At 42.6% G+C, this 22,959-nt stretch overlaps 1 protein-coding gene and 2 pseudogenes across 1 annotated transcript; 2 read left to right on the top strand and 1 right to left on the bottom strand.

The window, feature by feature from the left end:
• Positions 1 to 7,992: 7,992 nt before the first annotated feature.
• On the top strand, positions 7,993 to 9,014 carry LOC137144232 (olfactory receptor 5AR1-like; annotated as a pseudogene).
• Positions 9,015 to 11,994: 2,980 nt separating this feature from the next.
• LOC137144231 (olfactory receptor 9S13-like) lies at positions 11,995 to 12,932 on the top strand (annotated as a pseudogene).
• Positions 12,933 to 19,418: 6,486 nt separating this feature from the next.
• Positions 19,419 to 20,399, bottom strand: LOC137144234 (olfactory receptor 6F1-like). Its single transcript, XM_067534445.1, has one exon. It carries the CDS (start codon positions 20,397 to 20,399, stop codon positions 19,419 to 19,421), a length of 981 nt encoding a protein of 326 aa, XP_067390546.1.
• Positions 20,400 to 22,959: the final 2,560 nt, after the last annotated feature.

Below are 22,959 nucleotides of genomic sequence, written 5' to 3'. Positions count from 1 at the left end.
GAATCTGATGCTAAATGTCAGTATCCAACTTCTGTTGCAGTATCTTTCAGTTAAAATAAAATCCCATGTCCTCACATTCTTACTAAAACTTTACTCCTTCCTTCCTCAGACAAAACTCTCTTTGAGTTTACCTTTATAAGGCCAGAGTATATTTTCTATAAAGGTAAAAGCTCACAAGTGGAACTCTTAAAATCTCACAGGAGAAGATATAATCATTGAAATAATAGAAATCTAGGGCTGGAAGAGACCTTGAGAAGTAATTTAGCCTATCCCCCAGTGTTGAGGCAGACAAAATAAACCTAGAACATCCCTGACCGGTGCTTGTCCAATTGTTTTTTAAAACCTTCTATGACAGGGATTCCACAACCTCCCTTGGAAGCCTATTTCAGAGTTTAACAATCCACATAGTTAGAAAGATTTTCCTAATGTCTAACCTAACTCTCCCTGGCTGCAGATTAAACCCTTTACTTCTTGTCCTGTCTTCAGTGGACATGGAGAACAATTAATCACACTTCTCTATATAACAGCCCTTTACCTCTCAGAAGGCTCCCAGTCGTCTTTTCTCAAGACTAAACATGCCCAGTTCTTTTAATTTTTCCTCATAGGTCAGGTTTTCTAAACCTTTGATCTCTTTTCTTGCTGTCCTTGGGATTCTTTTCAATTTGTCTGCAGTTTTTCTGCAGTACAGTGCCCACAATCCGATACTGTGCTCCAGCTGCAGCTTCACCAGTGCCAGGCAGAGGGGGACAATTACCTCCTGTGTCTTGCATACAACACTCCTGTTAATACACCCCAGGATGATGTTACCCTTTATCCATTTTTCACTCACATTCAATTTGTGCTCCACTATAACCCTTAGATCATTTCCAGTACTACTCCAGTACTACCCACCCAATCAGTTATTTCCTGTTTTGTAGAGTTAACGTTGATTTTTTTCTTCCTAAGTGAAGTACTTTGCACATTCCTTTATTGAATTTCATCTTATTAATTTCAGACCAATTCTCCAATTTGTCAAGATCCTTTTGAATTATAATCCTGTCCTCCAAAGTGCTTGAAAACCCCACCCAGATTGGTGTCACCCACAAATTTTATAAGAGGACTATCCACTCCATTATCCAAGTCATTAATGAAAATATTGACTAGTAGTAGAGCCAGGATGGACCCAGACTTATAGACATTAAGCCAAGAAGGCGCCAGCATGAGCATCTAGTTTGACCTCCTGCAAATTGCAGTCCACAGGATCTCACCTACCCACTCCTGCAATAGATCTTGAACCTCTGGCTGAGTTATTGAAGTCCTCAAATCATGATTTAAAGACTTCAATTTACAGAGTATCCACCATTTACTCTAATTCAAACCTGCAAATAACCCATGCTCCACATTTCAGAGAAAAGCTAAAACCTCTACAGTCTGCCAATATGACCTGTGGGAAAATTCCCTCCAGTCCCCAAATACGGCAATCAGTTAGACCAGTGTTTCTCAACCTTTCTGATTCCAGGGACTGGCTTCCTATACTGCATCAGGGAGATCTCAGGGTGTAAGGGCGCGCAAGAATATTGTAACACGGATTCAGCTTAGCATGACAAGGCAAGACCCTAAAATCTATAACAGGCTTCATAAGTACTAACAGGCCCTTTATGGGCCAGGCTTGAAAATGTCCTTTACAGGCTAAGAGGAACGACCTTCCCTGGGTCTGGAGGGGCCCCGGCTGCTATCAGCAGCAGATGTCTGACCACAAGGTGTGCCTTGGAGGTCTACTTCTGCTAAATGCCTGACCATACACTCAGGTTTAGACTAACTGTAGGGCAGCTTCTGCTAAATAAGCTAACCACATAAACCAGTTACAGGTCAGCTTCTGCTATGGGGTACTAACGTCAGCATATTGGAATGGTTCCTAGCCAGCTACCAATAGACTAATAGGAAATAAGCCTTAAGGCCCAATCCCTAAGTGGATTGAGATATACGTCATTTATTGCTGGGTAAAGCTCATTGTAGGGCTTAGAAAAAAAGGGGTATATTAGGGCACCGCCCTGTTAAGACTCTCCGTGGATCCGTTGAAGTGCTAGCGGATGCCTCGGGTGGGCCGGTTCCCTGGTTGCAACTTGCTTCATAGGGCGGAGTATGGGTCTCCTCGCCCTCGTGCTGGTAAGCGCCTGGATCCCTGATTTGTACTCCTAGCAGCCTGGATGTTGTAATAATAGCCTAAGATTTGTATCCCTGATAACTTGGGTGCTGCTTAAATAAACTGCTTGTTTGGGCACTTCCTGTCCGCCTGTCTCTTCACCACTGAGATCTAAAAATAAGAACCATCCGCCTTGGCGGAACACACAGAGATCAGTGCCGGTCCATGGACTGGTCGTTGAGAAACACCGAGTTAGACCCTCCGCATGTGGGAGAGACCCATTGGCTAGATACGTGGGAAAGAATTCATTGAAATAACTCAGAGACCTCCCCATCCAGTGTCCCATCACTGGCTGTTGGAGGTATTTGGTGTTAGCAGCCGCAGATGGGCTACATACCATTGTAGGAAATCTCATCACACAATCCCCTCCTTAAGATTTTCAAGCTCAGTCTTGACACCAGTTAGATGTCTTGCTTCCACTGCTCCCCTTGGAGGCTTTTCCAGAACTTCACTCCTCTTATGGTCCGAAATCTTCATCTAATTTCAAACCTAAACTTGTTGATGGCCATAGAACCATAGAAAATGAGGGTTGGAAGGGACCTCAAGAGGTCATCTAGTCCAACCCTCTGCTCAAAGCAGGACCAACCCCAACTAAATCATCCCATCCAGGGCTTTGTCAAGGCATTAAAAACCTCTAAGGATAGAGATTCCACCATCTAGTTTGTATCCATTTATTCTTGTGCCAACTTTGGCTCTTAATGTAAATAACTCCTTTCCCTCCCTGATATTTATACCTCAAATGTATTTATAGAAAGCAGTTATATTTCCCTTCAGCCTTCATTTGCTTAGGCTAAACAAGCCAATATCCTTAAGTCTCCTCTTGTAAAGTAGGTTCTCCATTTTGTTCAATCATTCTAGTAGTCTTTCTGTGCACCTGTTCTAATTTGAACTCATCTTTCTTAAACATGGGAGGCCAGAATTGCACACATTATTCCAGATGGGGTCTCAGCAGTGCCTTGTTTAATGGTACTAACATTTCCCTATCTCATCTGGAAATTTCTTGCCCGATGCATCCCAGGATTTAATTAGCCTTTTTCATGGATACATCATATTGGTGGGTCATAATCATCTTGTGATTGACCAATAAACCCAGGTCTTTCTCCAACTCTGGTGCTTCCAACTGGTAGATCTTCAGTTTATAGCAAAAATTCTTGTTGTTCTTTCTTCTCCATTTCTATTGCTCCAGTTTTCAAGATCAAACAATCTTCTTCTCTGATACTCCAGGCCTCCTCCATTCAGGTAATACATCCCAAATTTGTGTCATTTGCAGATTTTATTAGCAAACTCCCACTTTTTCTGCCAAGCTCATTAATGAAAGATGTAAATAAGATTGGTCTCAAGACTGAACCCTGAAGAAATCCACTAGTAAACTCCCTCCTGCCTGACAATTCACGTTTCATTCTCATAGAATCATAGAATCATAGAATATTAGAGTTGGAAGGGACGTCAGGAGGTCATCTAGTCCAACCCCCTGCTCAAAGCAGGACTAACCTCAGCTATATCATCCCAGCCAGGGCTTTGTCAAGCCTCAGCTTAAAAACCTCTAAAGATGGAGATTCCACCACCTCCCTAGGTAACCCATTCCAGTGCTTCACCACCCTCCTAGTGAAACCTTTTTCCTAATGTCCAACCTAGACCTCCCCAACCGCAATTTGAGACCGTTGCTCCTTGTTCTGTCATCTGCCACCACCGAGAACAGCCTAGCCCCATCCTCCCTGGAACCCCCTTTCAGGTAGTTAAAGGCTGCTATCAAATCCCCCCTTATTCTTCTCTTTTGCAGACTAAATAAGCCCAGTTCCCTTAGCCTCTCCTCATAAGTCCTGTGCTCCAGCCCCCTCATCATTTTTGTTGCCCTCCACTGGACTCTCCCCAACTTGTCCACATCCTTTTTGTAGTGGGGGCCCCAAAACTGGACACAATACTCTAAATGCGGCCTCACCAATGCCGAATAGACGGGAATAATCACTTCCCGTTACCTGCTGGCAATGCTCCTCCTAATGCAGCCCAATATGCTATTAGGCTTTTTGACAACCAGGGCACACTGCTGACTCATATCCAGCTTTTTATCCACTGTAACCCCTAGGTCCTTTTCTGCAGAACTGCTGCCTAGCTCGTCGGTCCCCAGTCTGTAGCTGTGCATGGGATTCTTCCTTCCTAAGAGGAGGACTCTGCACTTTTCTTTGTTGAACCTCATTAGATTTCTTTGGGCCCAATCCTTCAGTTTTTTTAGGTCCTTCTGTATCCTATCCCTACCTTCCAGGGTATCTACCACTCCACCCAGCTTAGTGTCATCCACAAACCTGCTGAGGGTGCAATCTACCCCATCTTCCAGATCATTAATGAAAATGTTGAACAAAACTGGCCCCAGGACCGACCCCTGGGACACTCCGCTTGTGACCGGTTGCCAGCTAGACATGGAGCCATTGATCACTACTGGTTGAGCCCTATGCTCTAGCCAGTTCTCGATCCATTTTATAGTGCATTCATCCAACCCATATTTCTTGAACTTGCTGATAAGAATACTGTGAGAGACCATATCAAAAGCTTTGCTAAAGTCAAGGGATATCACATCCACCGCCTTCCCTACATCCACAGAGCCAGTCACCTCATCATAGAAAGCAATCAGGTTGGTCAGGCATGACTTTCCCTTGGTGAATCCATGTTGACTGTTCCTGATCTACACTACAAAAAGGATGTGACAAGTTGGAGAGAGTACAGCGGAGGGCAACCATAATGCTGCATGTGGAATTATGGGTACTCGCTCATATAATACTTTTGAGTCTGACTAAAATAGGTTTAAACCTGGCATGTCAGGATAAGTCGATAAACAGATTTTCTCCAGATAAAGGAAAAAGGTCCACACCTCAAACCAGGTGTGGCCAAATTCAACAAGCTATTTGTTTGTATCACAGTTGCAGGAAGAGATAATTTACATTGTAACAATGACTAGCAGGGCAGAAGGCAGCATGGAAGCTACCCCAGAGAGCCATCAGGGACAAAGGACTTTATCTGGGGATATGTTTCAGAAGAATACATTTCAAACGGTTACTGGATTATTAAGACAGCCCCTAAGTTATACTCCACCTGAGGAGACAAGGAAAACCAGCACCTTGGAACCTGCGGGGATCCTGGCTGAATGCTAATTAGCCATTGCTGGGAAAGGCAGATAGAAGAAGAACCTACCTTGTACAAAGGCTCTCGCTTATTAAGTTAGGTGTTAGCTATTAGTATGGGTATTTTTACTTTTGTTTGTTTGCCTGTATTCCTTTGACTTGGTATCACTTAACCAAGTTGTTTGTTTAATCAACTTGTTTACTTTTACTATAAACTGATCCAATGCTGTGTTTGAAGGAAAGTGAGTCTATACCCCAGTTAAATTAATAAGCTGTAGGGTTCTAGCTCTTTAACAGAGTGGGAGCCTCAATGTCTTCTGTGAGTGGGATTCTTCCCCTCTCTTCTGCGCTGGTGAGGCCACATTCGGAGTAGTGTGTCCAGTGTTGGGCACCCGACGCCAGAAAGGATGTGGACAAATTGGAAAGAGTCCAGTGGAGGGCAACTAAAATGATTAGGGGGCTGGGGCACATGACTTTTGAGGAGAGGCTGAGGAAACTGGGCTTGTTTAGTCTGCAAAAGGGAGGAGTGAGGGGGGATTTGATAATGGCCCTCAACTACCTGAAAGGGGGTTCCAGGGAGAATGGAGCTAGGCTGTTCTCAGTGGTGGTAGATGACAGAATTAGGAGCAACGGTCTCAAGTTGCAGTGGGGGAGATCTAGGTTGGACATTAGGAAAAAGTTTTTCACTAGGAGGGTGGTGAAGCACTGGAATGGGTTACCTAGGGAGGTGGTGGAATCTCCATCTTTAGAGGTTTTTAAACTGAGGCTTGACAAAGCCCTGGCTGGGATGATTTAGTTGGGGTTGGTCCTGCTTTGAGCAGGGTGATGGACTAGATGATCTCCTTCTGTTTCTTCCGACCCTAATCTTCTTTTATTCTAATGTACAGTGAGAGTTGCTCTGCATTGCACAGAAATGTCTCTGAGAAGCTGGGGATTTGGAGTTCACTGATTGTTACCTGCTAGGCAAGATTTGGGCTGAAAGAGCCTGGAGGACTTTGCTGTGAGGAAGACAGGCTGGTGTGGCAGGGAGCTGACACAGTCTACTCACCAGCAAAGCTCACTCTTGCTGAGGTAGAGAGCTATCACAGTGACTCTTACCTCTGGGTATCCCCAGTACAGTGTTACATCCACCTTACAGTAATTTCATCAAGACCACATTTCCCTAGTCTGCTTATGGGAATGTCATGTGAACTGTTTCTAAAGTTTTGTTAAAATCAAGATATAGTACGTCTGCAACTTCCCCCGTCCAGTAGGTCACCAGTCCTGTCAAAGAAGGAAATAGGTTGCTTTGGCATGATTTCCTCTTGACAAATCCTTGCTGGACATTCCTTCTAATTCGTGCTTAATTTGTGCCGGGCTTGCTGGGCCTTAGGCACGGCACCTCCTGCATTACAAATTAATCATTCCTTATTACCCTATTACCCTTTAGGCTTTTACAAATTAATTGTTTAATAATTTGTTTGAGTGTCTTTCCAGGTATTGAAGTTGCTCTATAATTCCCCACATCCTCTTTGCTCCCCTTTTCTAACACAGGTACTGTGTTTGCCTATCTCCAGTCCAATACATAAATCAAATATGTTAATTCTTAGACTGATAGGGAATGGAATAGCTGATGTTAAAGTCCCAGTTCTGCCACCTTTTTATAAATCAATGGTTTTCACACATGGGTGGATAGATTCTGCAATTGTTCAACTTGGCAGACTAACCGTGCTTTGTGTTGCAACTGCCAGGAAAAGCTGGTTACTATGGCTACTAGTCTAGGAAAGAAGCCTTCCGAAAGAGCAGCTCAAATTTTATTAGGAATTTATTTCACATAGATTACAAAGGCCTGATCGTCTTACAGTGAAATCAAAGGCACATTTGTCATCAAATTCAATCTATCTAGGATGAAATTTTGAATAGACGTAAGTATCCAAATATTATAGAAAGTCAATGGCAGTTGGGTGATTGCTTTTAAAATCACTCAGAAGATACTTTTGTATCTTCCAAAATATTAATGACAGCACAGCACACTGTGCGATCGGGAAATAATGTTATCTTCATTGTCAGAACAGGGAACCGAGAGGCAGAAATAGCAAAGCTGAAAATTTTCACAAGAGCTCAAGGAATAAACCTCAGGTTTTTAAAGGTATTTATGATCAACTTAGTAATCATATTTATGTTTATATTTATGTTTTATATTTTATATTTATGTTTATATTTTAAAGGTGTTTATCATAGAATCACAGAATATTAGAGTTGGAAGGGACCTCAGGAGGTCATCTAGTCCAACCCCCTGCTCAAGTTATGATTAATTTAGTGTATTTCAGTATTTTGGATAAAAGGTATTCATCAGAATGGCTCCACCTGGCCTTGAAATCAATGAGATTTTGGTTTCTAGGTGCTTTTGAAAATTCCATTAGGCCCATAAACACTTTTATAAATCTCATCTCAGGTGACCAAATCCTATTGAAATTGAATGTGAGTTGCGCACCCAATTCCCTTTGGCTACTTTGGAAATCCCAGCCCAAGTGCCTGGGCCAATGCCTCACCAGGAGTCTTTGGCAGAGCTGGAAAATGAACATTCATTTGCCACCCTCAGACCAGGGCATTTTTCCCATGACCATCCTTTTTCTTTTCACTAAGCCCTTCATTTACATCTTCTTCATTTGTCCTTTCTTTAATCTGTATCTCATTCCTTTTCCTAAGGATTTAACAGCCATGGCGCCAGTGAGAGAGGGGAACCGCACAGCAGTCACAGAATTCATCCTTCTGGGGTTTGGACGTGCTCCAGGCCGCCAGATGATCCCCTTTGTGACATTCCTAGCAATCTACATAATAACCATGTTGGGGAACACTGTCCTGGTCCTCATCATTACAGCCGACTCTCACCTCCACACCCCCATGTACTTCTTCCTCGTGAACCTGTCACTCTTAGATCTCTGCTACTCCTCCACCATCACCCCAAGAGCCATGGCAAGCTTCCTAGCAGGGAACAAAGCCATTTCCTATAACGGATGCGCCACCCAATTCTTCTTCTTTGTTCTCTTCTTCACCGCTGAAACATTTCTCTTGGCAGCAATGGCCTATGATCGATACTCCGCCATCTGCAACCCGCTGCGGTATCCTGTTGCCATGTCCAAGTGGGTTTGTGTTCTGTTGGCGGCGGGGTCATATGTCTGCGGCTGTGTGAATTCCACAGTGAAAACAAGTTTCACCTTTACCCTGAACTATTGTGGGTCTAATGAGATTGATCATTTCTTCTGTGATGGCCCTCCCTTGCTTAATCACTCCTGCAGTGATACGTACGTCAATAATCTTGTGATGTTTACCCTATGCGAACTCATCATAGCAAGCACTGCCCTCACTGTGCTCATCTCCTACATCTATATCATCTCCACCATCCTCAGGATTCGCTCCACCAAGGGCAGCACAGAGCCTTCTCCACTTGCGCCTCCCACATGGTGGCTGTGACCTTATTGTATGGGTCCACAGCTTTCATGTACCTCCAGCCCACTTGGCTATCTTCTCTGTACCCAAGGAAAGCTGTATCCGTGTTTTACACCTTTGTCATCCCCATGTTGAATCCCTTCATCGACAGCCTGAGGAACAAGGACGTGAAAGAAGCTTTGAGAAGGACTTTGGGCCACAAATCCTTGAAAAAATTATCCTTGCCATTGAACAGAGACAGAACAGAGGGTGTCCAGGTTCTTTTTAATTTGCACAAAAATCTGGGGTAAAAAGAAAAAGTAAAACCAAATTATGACAAACTGTTTCATTATTTTTCTTCCTTATTCTCTGTCCAGCTGTGACACAATGAGTTCCCGAGATATGCAGGTGGACATGTAGCCCCTGGAAACAGGTAAATAACATTAGAACGTTTATTGATGGGAATCAGCTCATTGATTTAAATGAGACTGCTGTCAGAGAATCATAGAAATGCAGGGCTGGAAGGCATCTTGAGGGGTCATCTAGTCCAGCCCCATGCACTGAGGTGGGATTACGCATGCCTAGTCCATCTCTGACAAGTGTTTGAGACAAGTCACTCAGAGGAATAAGTGCTTGTTTGCAGCATCAGGACCTTAATAGCAGGGCCGTATTAACTCTCCTGTGGGCCTGGAGCTAGTAGATATTGTGGGGCCCCTGTACAAAGTCTTATTCCTAATTTAAAACAAAATGATCACAATTATGACATCAAGGCTACTAACGCTATGCTAAACTTGTCTTTTAATGAACATAAAGCTGTTCTGTGGTTACATTGTAGTACTAACAGTATAGAACAGTGCAGTGTAGAACAGGGGTCGGCAACCTATGGCACATGTGACAATCATGGCACGCGAGATGTTTTTGAATAGCGCGCACACTCACACTGGGCCCATGTCATTTGGGAGAGGAGCGGGGGGGAAGGGGCAGGGCTGGGGGGGTTCTGCTGCTACGCGGTGCTGCATGGGGCCGGGAGCGGCCCCTGGCCAGGTTGCTGGGTCCATGTCACGTGGGAGAGGGGTGGGGATTTATTTTTGCGGGGCCCCCCTTAGCCCGAGGCCCTGGGCTGCAACCTCTAAAGCCCCTGCGTTAATCCGGCCCTGCTTAATAGCGACATTGTCAACCAGCAATCTAAGCTGTAGACAGATAGATTTTAAAGAATTCCAGGTGTGGCATACGCTGGTGGGTTCAGATGTGGCACTCTGCCATCTGCTGGGGATGTATGATTTATTTTAAAATGTTTCCTCTCCTCTGCTGTGGAGTTAAACAGTAGCTCAGAGAACAGGGAAAACTGGCCAAGGGTGGAAACACAGAAAGTTCTGTACACAGGTAGCTTCTGTCTAAAACATGCTGTGATCTCCCTGGATAACCCTGAATATTATTTCCTCTCTAATCTCTTTTACTAACATTGGTTTTAAAGTGATCATTGTGATAACAGCGGGCAAAAGGAATTTCAGCGAGACATTTGATTTTGAAGAAGTTGCCACCTCTTGAAGAAAAGTGTCTTTAAAAAGTGCTACATACTGTCCATCAGGGAAAGTCTCTTCCTCTCTCTCTGTCTGTAAAGCCTGTGATCTAAGCCTCAGAAAGAAGGGAGCTGAGCACAGTCACCTGGGGATGAAATGGGGGAAGAGGGGCCCAGCGCAGGTTAAGAACTGCAGCTGTGGAAGGACTCCACTGCTGAAGGAGATCTCGGCCATTGTCTATTGGAGAGCAAAGAAATTGGTTGAATGGATCCGGCCTCATTTGCATTTCATTCACACGACAGTTTGGAGCATTTTGGTTAAAGCACAGTTCAATTTTGAGTTTAGGGGGGGTGTAAAGTGAAATTTACCTTGTTGGGAGATAGAAGAACAAGACACCAATAATAAATATGTCTGGAGTAGCCCTGACAAAGACTTCTGGCAGGCACCATAGGGCAAGGGACACCTAAGGGTGAGGGGTGAGTAGGGGTACAGGGAATTTTCCAGAACGCATCAGCCACTTCCATCGGCTGAAGGAGGGCTAAGATACCCTGGGGGAGTCTCCCATCAGCGAACTTGTTAATTTATTAGTTGCTGCTTTCCCCAAATCCAGTCTGTTGTCTTACTTCCCCCACTTCTCACACCAATTAAATTGTCTCTATTGTATCCCCTGGAATTGGTGCCTGCCAGTGGGAAAAAATTGCTCATCAAGGATCTTTAAAAGAAGTACATAGAAAAATTGAAGCCACTCCTTCGGGCTCCCATAACCACCTGGCAGAGCGGGTCACACCTGAAATGGCTTATTTGGTTTTCCTTGCTAGGTTTCAGTCAAAACATGGAGCATTTCAAAATGTCAAAGTCCATACTTCTTTAAAAATATGTTGTTAATTGTTTTAGCTGTTGTTTTCCAACCAGTTTTATCCCATACCAAGACATTAGGAAATCCATCCACATCTTGACAGAATTATCTGAACATCAGTAGGTTGCGGACCTAGATTCCAGTGGCCTTATTCCAACTGCCCTCCATCTGATGGAAGAGACTCAAATGTAGGGTGATGAACCATGAATATGTGTATTTACAAGGTTAATTATATAACAGTTGAAATGAACATTGTTATCAAGGGAGATACGCTGGGAGAAAGGTAATACTTAATGTGAGTAAGGGTGGCAGACTCAAAAACTTAACACACAATCCAGCTAAAATTGAAGTAACTTGTAGTTAAAAGTAAATACTGCATCCTTACATTTGTTCTCATATTTTGTTCTGTCAGTACTCAGGAAAAACACCCACTGAATGTCCCTGAGTAAGGATATTCTGTACAGAGGCTAAAGCTCTCATCTAGAGACATTTCAATCTCTTAGAAGGCAAAATGCTGAATAAATAAATCATATATTTATATACTGATTCAGATACTAAAAGGAGTGGAATAATTGATGTAACAGGGCCCATTTCCAGCACTCTTTATAAATCAATGGCATTGCCCTTAGAGGATTTTGCCCATGTCTTACTCAGACAAGAAGAAGAGTCTTGAATCATGATTATAGGGGAAAGATGATTAATTTGGGCTTTGAAGTAAAAAATTTCAACCCCGCTGAAAAAACTCTGGTGTCAGATTTTTTAAGGTATTTAGGCATCTACTGGGATATTCCAAAACATCTGGGTGTCTACTTCCCATTGGTTTCAAGAACTCTTAGGAGAAGCTTTAATGTATCTTCTATATTTGACTCTTTTTTACCTTTTATCTTGTTCTGTTTTCTAAAGTAAATGTCAGCAATGGAGCCAGTAGGAGATGGAAACCTCACAGCAGGGATAGAATTCATCTTGCTTGGGTTTGGAAGAGGATCAGGGTTTCAGACTGTGCCCTTTGTGATGGTCCCATAGATTTACATAACAACCATTCTGGGAAACACCATCCTGTTAGTCATCATTAGAGCTGACTCTCACCTTCAGACCACCATGTACTTCTTTCTCATGAATCTGTCCCTCTTAGACCTCTGCTACTCCTACACCATCACCCCAAGAGCCATGGGGAGCTTCCTAGCAGGGAGAAAAGCCATTTCCTACAAGGGATGTGCCACCAAATTCTTCTTCTTTGCTCCCTTCCTCACCACTGAAGCATTTCTCCTGGCAGCGATGGCCTACGATCGATACTCTGCCATCTGCAGCCCGCTCCAATATCCCATTGCCATGTCCAAGTGGGTTTGCGTTCAGCTGGTGGTGGGATCCTATATCAGTGACTGTGTGAGTTCCATGGTACAAACAGGCTTCACCTTTTCCCTGAGCTACTGTGGGTCTATTGAGATTGATCATTTCTTCTATGATGGCCCTCCCCTGATTAGTCTGTCCTGCCGTGACACGTACGTCAATAATCCTGTGATGTTTACCCTATGCCGACTCATCATAGCAAGATTGTGCTCATCTTTTACTTTTATATCCTCTCCACTATCCTTAGGATTCGTTCTGCCGAGGGCAGGCACAGAGCCTTCTCCATCTGCACCTCCCACATGGTGGCTGTGACTTTATTTTATGGGACCATTGCTTTCATGTATGCCCAGCCTACTTGGCTATCTTCTCTCTACCAAGGAAAAGTGGTGTCCGTGTTTTATACCCTTTTCATTCCCATGCTGAATCCCTTCATCTACAATCTTAGGAACAAAGACGTGAAAGACGCTTTGAGAAGGTCACTGGGCAAGAAATGTTTGAAAAAATGAACATTGTCCTTGAACATAGAGATGAAATCCAGTGGGTCACGGTAATGTGCAACACAACAACAAATGCTTGCCAAATAGTTATTTATTATTGGGAGCAGTTTTTCAGGTAGAAACAAATAAATCCTTGGGATCCACAGTATTTATCGGTCTATCTATCAATTTTTCTTTTTTTTCTGTGTGCCTGTCTATGGTTTTTTGCCTGTCTCTCTTCCCATTTACATGACTAGCTGGCCTGTAGAATTCATTGCCTCTGGATATTATTTAGTTAAATATATCTTCAGAATTAAATAACGGCTTTGATATTTATAAGGACTTCATTTTTTGCGATGTGAGTGAGCTACTGACTCTCTGAGTTAGGAGTAAATGTTGTCCATGATTTATCATACAATTCTTCTGTCTGTGAAACAGCTGATAATGGCCATCATTGGAGACAGGATGCTGCTTCAGGGCAATTTCCTTGTTCCGATAACTCCAGAACTTTGACCAAAGAACATATTTAGGACACTAAAGTATTTCTGTATATATGTGCATATTGACAGATACTTAGAACAGGAATGACCTCAGTCCAAATCCTTGGGAAATGTAAATTGTTTTAGCTGATCTGACTTCTGCGTATCTACACTGATCTACATCAGGTCAAGATCCAGAACTTGAATTATCACTGATGACCTGCTTGGATAGCTGTTTGGAAATGGTGAACAATGTGACACACTTGTAACAGGTAATGGAAATTGATAGAGTCCATGTTCAACTGGGTCATCTAAGTACAATACTCCTATGCTGTGTCTTGTAACACAGCTCAATAAAGCAAGTGGTCTTGATTCAAATTTCACTCATATTTGTGTAAATAAGGAACATTCACTTACCCAGGTGTAAATTACTAGTAACCACATTCAAATCAATGGGTCTGATTCTCCTCTCCCTCATCTTGATGTAAATCAGGAGGAGTGCCAGAGGAGCCAATGGGCCCACTTCCTCTCTCACTCACCTCCATGTAAATCAAGAGTAACTCTATTAGAGTCAATGGGCCTAATACCCCTCTCATTCAGCCTGATGTAAATCAGGAGTCACTCTGTTGAAATAAATGCATTTACACTTTTCTAAAGCTTCTGTTAATAAATGGAGAACTCTGCCCATTTTCTCTACATTTTAAGATGCAATAAACTTAGTAAAATAAACAACTAAAAAACTTTTCCCTTTTCATGAAATGATGAAAACCACAAATGGAATCCAATCCTGCAGCATTTTTTGAGATTAACGTCACCTTGAGTTCAGGGCAAATTTCTGTGAATTATGTCTTGTCAAATCAAAATTACTGTAGGGATTTACCCTGGAACTCCCAGGTTGTTCACCTGCAAACCTAAGTAATGAAATTCGGAAAGTACCATATGAAAAAAAAAATCTAAGTATGAGGAGATATGAATTCTGTCTGATTTCAGTATTTGAATTCTGATCTTCACTGCTGTTTCACAAAACAGAAACCAAGATTCTGTCCCTCTTTCTTTCTTTCAACTTTACCTTTGCTGATCTATTTGAGTGCAGTCAAGCGACCATTCAAGTCACTGTGAGTTTTACCAGTGATTTCAAAGGAAGAAGGAGTAGCACTTATTTCAGATAAAATGTTGACTCTGGCTAATATCCTCACATAGGCCAACTCCATAGCTTACTATCTAAGCCAAGAGATATTGGGCCAGTGTCAGAAACCAAAATATGGAGGGTCAGGCCTAGTGGCTGGAGCAATGGCAGTCAGACCAGGAACTGGAGAGAAAGATAAGAGTTGGAGTCAGTAGTCAAGAGCTTTGGAAAAAAGCAAGAGTGGGGCTGGGAGCCAAGTGTGATGCTGTCTAATGGGGAAGGTGACCGTCTACACTAATATGGTCATCACTGTTACAACATTGTGATAAACCTGTACAATATGCCTCCTGAGGTATCATTGGAAAAATTGTAATCTGCTGAGTATTATTTTCTTGTTCTAATGTGTGTATCAGCATTGTGTGTGGAGATATGAAACTTTGCTATATGTTTGAAACTCAGACATCATGGGATCTGAGAAAGGCCCATGGGTTTGCGCTTCAGGGATAACAAAGGACCTGTAAACTAGAGACACTGCATGTCTCATTCCCGAACACACCTCAAATGGCATGTACACAGACAGTGCAAACTAGAATTTGCTGTTCAATTAAAGAACTGATGGCAAAGCACCTATGCCATGGAACGGCTTGACCCAATGACATAGCAAGGATTTTTCCAGCAAAAAGGGTCACGTTATAAAAAGGGAGAATAAAGTCCCCTGGCCACCTTCTCTTGACTGGTGAATTCTGACAGGGGAAATTTTGACTAAAAAGACTAAGATCCCCAAGAACTATTTGTTCCAGAGGGGTAGCCATGTTAGTCTGTATACAGCAAAGACAATGAGAGTTCTGTGGCACTTTAAAGACTAACAAATTTAACATTTGGAGACATTAGCTTTCGAGAGACTTAGCTCTCTTCTTCAGATGCAGTAAGAACTATTTGGGCAACCCAGAGAGACTTACAGAAAACTGGCAGATTTAACATCCCTGGTATTATTTTGGACTACATACACCTGTAATGTATTTTATGTGTTTTTGCATTTTAGTAGCTTGCCTTTCTTTTTCTGAGTTAATAAATAAGGATTGGCTATAACATTATCTTTGGTGTAAGGTCCTGGACATCCATTTCCCTGGATAAGTGACTGGCCCCATGGGGCTGGAAAAACCTAATGTGTGGTTAATTTTGGTTTTATTAACCTTTTACCACAGAAGTCCAGTTTGTTTGGCTGGTAATATAGCATGGAGTGCCTAAGTGGACTGCCTGTGGCTCCATGAGACGCTAATATAGAGGTACTGGAACACACATTTGTTGCTGGTTTGCTTAAATCTAATTATAGCGTATACCACCAGAGTGAGGAGGTCAGCCCAATTGTTTGACAGTCTGACCTGAGATTGGTCCTCCCAGCTGTGACCCATACCAAGCCTGGTGACACAAGGGTCGGGCTGGAATGCGAAAATGGCTGGAGCAGGACTGGGAACAAGGCTGGAGTCAGAGACAAAAATCTATTTTATGAAACATGGAAAGGATGTTGAAGAATAATTTCCTTTTAGAGCACTAATATCAGGCCACACTTGGTCAGGTAATACAGCTGGAAAGAGGCAGGGAAACCCAGGAGAATGAATTCCGTCATGGTGGACTGGTTGATCCTTTCCATCAATTCATTTCACACCTGAATAAATAAATTAATTCATTATTATTATTACTATTATTATGATTACATGACACCAATATCTTGCTAGACACGTTACCCATCGAGAATAAGAGACAATCCTTCCCCTGAAGAGGTTACAATCTAAATAATGATAGGAATAATAAAATATCTACAGAAAGAAGAAATGTATTCTCCAATTGGAAAGGTGGAGTCTGACAATTAGGATATTTTTACACCTAAACATTTTTTAAATGGAAAATTGGATTTGGGAGGAAAAGAACATTTTAAAAGAAGTTGTATTCTTTCTTTGAACACTTTTTATTTTTCTTCATAAAACAGAAAACCTGAAATCTGAAAACATTGGCTCTCTTGTAGTTTGGGGACAATTTTTATTTTTTTATGTATTGGTTTCTGACTGCCAAAAATGAAAGAAAAAAATCAGCTTTTGATTTTCCAGCCAGAAGTTCAAATTTCCTGATTGTTTTTCTACCAGTTCTGATTATAATGCAAACCTGTGGTGTTATTTGGTTACAATTGAAAAACACTGTTATTAATAATAGTGTAAGTATTAATTATTACATTTATGATTAATTAGCATAGAATCTTAGAAATGTAGGGCTTGACGTGACTTTGAGAAGTAATCAAGTCTAGCCACCTGTGCTGAGGTCAGACCAAGTAAACCTAGACCATCCCTGGTAGGTGTTTCTCTAACGTGTTCTCAAAAACCTTCAACAATGTTCTTAAGAACCTCCAGAGCTTCCCTTGGAAGCTTGTTCCAGAGCTTCACTATTGTTATAGTTAGAAAGTGTTGTCTAACTTAAATCTCCCTTGCTGCAGATTAAGCAATCACTTCTTCTCCTACCTTCTGTGCACATGGCAAACAATTGATCAGTGTCTTCTTTATAATAGTCCTTACCACATTTCAAGACTATTATCAGGTCCCCCTTCAGTTGTCTTTTCTCAAGACTAAACCTGTCCAGCTGAAGGTTGCAGCCAAAGCCTGGCTTGGAGCTGCAGTGGAAGTCAGCTGCACTCTGGAGGAATTTTAAAGGGTCACAGCCTATGAACAGATGAGGGCCAAGCTTTTCCCCTGGCTTCACTCCGGGATCCTGCCAGCACCTCTGGGAGTGCAAAGGGCCAGGGGAAGGAAAGGCACTGCCACGTGCTGCCTCTGCAGTGCACAGATCAGAGCGAGCCCTGGGAATAGGCTGCTGAGGGCTGGGGCATGTAGTGCTATCTGTGTGGGGAAGACCTCCTGCCCCAGTTCAGCCCCAAGGCTAGAAACAGGAATAGGGCAGGGAGCTGCTTGCAAACCTCCTGTGCCTTTAAAAATCTGGCTTTAGATCTGACTAAATATTCCCTAGGTGCCTAAATCCTCTGGACCTCTAAGCCTCAGTGCAATCAATAAACCTGTGAAGATAAGCATTACCTCGCCTATCTCACCTGCACAGCTTTGTCCACAGGCAGGCTCTGAACACACATCACTGCACAAAATGGCCAGAGGGAATGGTGGGGAGATGGCAGTTTCTTCCCTTATAACATTTAGGCCAGCAGTTTGGGCACCCACTTGGGCTGTGGGAGACCCCGGTTAAATTCCCTCCTGTGGTTGAAATGAGGAGAATGGATTTGGACAGGTCTCTTCCACATCAGAATTGACTGACCTGACCATTGTTCATACAGAGTGGAACAGCTTCAATGGCCGAGATGGAAGTGTGCTGTACTAAGAGATCTTTTAGTGAGACTTGGCAGAATTCAATTTTTATTTTTTAAACATTTTGACTCATAACATCAGTCCTGACTTGTCAGCCTTTTCCCCGATTTTTGTCATTGAAACGTTCACAGTTGTGCAAAGTTATTAGTTGTATGTGTTCGTTTTTTTCTGATTTTTATTGATTTAAATGTTCACAACTGTGGGAAATGATGGGGGGTGAGACAACAGAATGGGTCAGACAATAATTGTTTAATGAGACCAGCTGTTAGTTTCAAAAAGGTTAAAACTTTATAACCCTTAAAACACAAATTGACAACATCACGTTCTTCAAATACACAAGGTAAATATCCTTACATCAAACACTAATGCATTCTCAAGCTGCATTTTTCTTATTTTGCCCCTATGTACATTTCTATTCTCAGATACAGAAATATTTTTGTCATTTTGTGTGTGTACAATGAAATTGAGGTTTACTGTCTCTTTTCTTAATAAAAATAGGATCCTTCAATCCTACCTTCAGCCCCGTGGTTAGATCATGTGGTTAAAAGGTAGAAAAACCATGTTCAAATCCCTTCTTCTCAGGCAAAGGAGGAAATTGAACTGCGCTCTCCCACACTCCGAATGCCCTAAGCAGTAGATTACAGCTTACAAAACGCTTCCTTCTCTCCTGGCCATTTCATGACCTGTTAGACTTGCTCTGAGACTTGCTACCAGATGAGGTACAGCACATGCTGTGATAGACACGTGTAGGACTCACGGATCCTGACAGGTGTGTTGTGGGGCAATTGACCATCATAGCAGAGGAGATGGGCCTGCAGGTTTTGCATCTGTTCTTAGGGGAGGGGCTGGTGTCACTTTGTGCTGGTGGCTGCCGGTGTGTAGCCAGCTTGCGTCTAATGATGAGATTGGTGAGGTTGGTGGTTGTTTGAAGAACAGAAAAAGGGGATTGGGAAAGCTCTCCATCAGCTTGTGTCCCCAGTGAGTACGGGTGGTAACTGTTTAATGATACTTCATTTCACAAATCTGACAGACAGCAAAAGTCCTGGATTCAATAAAGACACCGGAAGCTCCCCAGCCCTGCCTCTGCCCAGCTGGGGGGGCAAAGCCCTGCTGTCTCTAACGCTGCCCCCAGCACCCCGATTCCCTGCCTGGGCATTACTTGAAGGGCCATAGTCTCTTGCATCCCCAAGAGGCACGAATGGTGGGTGGGGCTTTTCGGGGGAGGGGGCCAAGCGGGAGTGCATCCTGAGGTGGAGCAGGGTTGGAGTGTGGGCAGAGCCTCAGGGGGAGGGGTGGAGCAGGGGGAAGGGCCACGGTACAAGCACCGGTCCCCCTCGTCTTCCACCCAGCCTCCCCAAAGCCAGGAGTCATGGGCCGCCAATGACCTCGAGCGTCACAGAATACCTTCCCCTGCAGTCATTACTTGTTAACTGACCTTCTCACAGCTGGAGTCTCACTGTAGGTACTAGAACAGCTGTACTATTTTAGGATTGCCCACATGTGCTGTGGTTTGCATCATTGCACCACATGATGAGCTCCCATTCTACACATTTTATTGCAGCTTACAGTAAATGCCCACAAAATTATTTGCAAATGTCACGGTCTTACTCAGAGCTTTTCTCATAGCCTCCTTGACCTCCTTGTTTCTCAGGCTGTAGATGAGGGGATTGACCATGGGCGTCAGCACGGTGTAGAAGATGGAGAACACTTTGTTCAGGTCGCGCAACGCAGTCGTGTCTGGGAGCATGTAGACAATGATCAGGGTCCCGTAGAAAACAGTCACCACGATGAGGTGAGAGGAGCAGGTAGAAAAGGCCTTTTGCCTCCCGGTGCTGGAAGGGATTCTCAGGATGGCGCTGATGATACACATGTAAGACGTGAGGGTTAAGAGAAAAGGGAGAGTTACAAATATGCAGGAATTGAGGAAGAGCACAAGAACCATCCGGCTTGTGTCAGTGCAGGACAGTTTTATAAATGGGGTGTAATCACAAAAGAAATGGTCAATTTCATTGGGTCCACAGAAAGTCAGTTGTGATACCCAACATGCTGCGGTGGTGCCGGCTGCAAAGCCACTGAGCCAAGATCCAACTGCTAGCTGGAGGGAAAAGCCACTAGTCATACGGGCTGCGTAATGCAGTGGTTTGCATATGGCTAAATACCGATCATAAGACATCGCTGATAAGAGACAACACTCTGTACATAACAGAGAACCAACGATATCAAACTGTATGAGGCAACCACCAAATGAAATGGTCTTGTCCCCACTCAGGAGACTGGCCAGCATCCGGGGCAGGATGGCGGAGGTGTAGCAGGCCTCCAAGCAGGACAAGTTCCCTAGGAAGAAGTACATGGGAGTGTGAAGGTGCTGATCAGCCACAACTAGCACCACGATAGCCGTGTTCCCAGCCATGGTCACAACGTATATCACTAGAAACAGCAGGAAGAGAAGAATTTGCAGTTTGTGGAAATTCCCAAAGCCCAGGAGTATGAATCCCATGATGGACGTTTGATTTCCCCGTTCTGGGTCTGCCATGGGTTCTATTGAGAAAAATATTTCTTTCTAAAAAAGCAATAACAACAACAACCTGTGAAATACGATATAAAACAGCCTCCAAAACCAGAACTAAACAACAAAAATAAGTTGAGACCTAAAAAAACAAAATTAATCTATATAATAGGTGTCACAGAAATTTGTTGGGGCAATGATAATCAATGACACATAGTAATAAGAGGGCACAAAATATATAGGAATGACCAAACAGCTGGCAGGGATGGGGGGTGTAACACTATATGTGAAAGAATCAAATTGATACAAATCTTAAATGAATCAAACTGTACCATAGACTCTCTGTGGAGATGGAGTTCATGAAAGATTCCACGCCTCAATAATAAGAATATAGGAAAAGATATATACTACCAACCAGCTGACCAGGTTTGTGGTGGTGATTGTGAAACACTCAGGGAGATTAGAGAGGCTAAAAAACCAGAAAACCCAATAAAAATGGGGGATTTCAACCATTCGCATTTTGACTGGGTACATGTAGGTAATGGACTGGGTATTATGGGAGGTAATTGTTCTGTTAAACTCAGCACTGGTGAGGCCTCAGCTGCAGAATTGCAGCCAGTTTTGGAAATCAAATGATAAGAAAAATATGGACAAATTGAAGAGATAGTTCAACAAAGAGCAACAAAGGTGCTAAAAGGTTTAGAAAACCTGCCCTGTGAGGAAAGGTGGAAAGAATTGGGCATGTTTAATGTAGAGACGAGAAAATTGATGGGGGATCTGATAACAGTCTTCAAACATGTAAAAGGTTGTTATAAAGGGGACAGTGATCAATTATTCTCCATGTCCACTGAGGGTTGAAAAAGAAGGGATCATCTTAATCTGCAACAGGAGAGATTTACATATAATAAGAAAAACTTTCGAACTCTAATGAATTCCAGTTCAGCACAGGGACAGGTTACCAAGGCAAATTGTGTAATTCCCCTTAACCGAATATTTTTAAGAGAGCTTAGATAAAACACGTCAGCGATGGTCTAGATAGTCAGCATGGCAGGATGGAATAGATCAGTGGCTCTCAACCTTTCCAGACAACTGTACCCCTTCCAGGAGTCTGATTTGTCTTGTGTACCCCTAAGTTTCACCTCAGTTAAAAACTACTTGCTTACAAAATCAGACATAGAAATAGAAAAGTGTCACAGACACTATTACTGAAAAATTGCTCACTTTCTCATTTTCACCATATACTTCTAAAATAAATCAATTGGAATATAAATATTGTACGTACATTTCAGTGTCTAGTATATAGAGCTGTATAAAAAGGCATTGTCTGTATGAAATCTTAGTTTGTACTGACTTCGCTAGTGCTTTTTATGGAGCCTAGTTGTAAAACTAGGCTAATATCTGGATGAGTTGATGTACCCCTGGAATACCTTTGCATAACCCCAGGGGTATGTGTACCCCTGGTCGAGAACCACTGGAACAGATGACCTCTTAAGGTCCTTTCCAGCACTTTATGACTATGATTTATTATTCTATTTCCTTGTTCTACTCAGATCTGAAGTTTTGAGTTAACCAATACAAAATTTGTTGTTTTTTTAAAGAATGTCTTTATTTAAGAAGTTTTGCAAGTTTACAAATCCTAGCCATGTAACTTACCAGAGACAATACAATATGAGTTTTAATACTTGCCTATTTCTTCTTCATATCTGCTAGAGATCGCATTTTTGCAATAATATAAAACTGTAACCTCATGTTCTATAGGATTGCTTTTATCTTCTATAACTGAGGTAGCACTCAGATGGCATATTAAGATAGATAGATAGATATTGTGAAGAGACTGGAAGACGGAGACAACTGTTAGATAGGCAGAAAGAACAAACACAAGCAAGCAAGATAGATTCTGGAGGGAAGGCTAGATTGTAACAGATGGGCAGACAGTCAGCTAGCTAGATACCTCATTTACAATTTCCTATTCCAAACTTTGTTTCTCCCACTGGATATGTGTTAAATTCTTTACTGAGATGCATTAATTACATTATCCTAAGAATAAGTTTATTTTGTCAGTTTCTGTCCACGTTTCTACCCTATTTTCCTGCCTCTGCAGTCTCACTGCCTCTGGAATTACACCAACATCAAACCTGAACAATGCTTTTCATTCAGTGTGTGAGCGAGGAGGCTCAAAATCTCATGAATCCTCACAAACACTGGCCAGCTCAGCTCAGCTCTGGCTAGAACTGGAACCCAGGGTGTTCTACATACATCTGAACCTGTCTGTTCTGACGTGTCTCACAGAAAGACAGTGTCTCTGGCCATGTCATTCATAACCATAGGTTATAGAGAGCTTTTCAGGGTCTTATATTTCCACCATGGATAGGTTTGACTTTTAATTCTAAAAACAAAAATCTCTAAAGAAAAAGCAGCTATAAACTCCCAAATACAAAGTCAAAGTCTGATTTCTTTTTTTCTCCAGAGAAAAAACTAAAAATGTGCTGGTTTTTAGATTTATTGAATTTTCAATGAAATTTTTTTTAAAAAGCATTGAAGAAAAGCAGACACTTTCTATGAACATTTTTCTTGTGTTGAAAATCCA

This window comes from Emydura macquarii, unplaced genomic scaffold, assembly GCF_026122565.2.
Source record: "Emydura macquarii macquarii isolate MOO-44397 ecotype Brisbane River unplaced genomic scaffold, CSIRO-AGI_Emac_v2 contig_3419, whole genome shotgun sequence".
NCBI lineage: Eukaryota > Metazoa > Chordata > Testudines > Chelidae > Emydura > Emydura macquarii.
The sequence above is the reverse complement of the archived record's forward strand: the minus strand, read 5'-3'. Positions and strand labels throughout refer to the sequence as shown.

Coding starts and splice junctions, on each gene's coding strand:
- LOC137144234 (XM_067534445.1), bottom strand. CDS start 20,399: ATGGCAGACCCAGAACGGGGAAATCAAACGTCCATCATGGGATTCATA.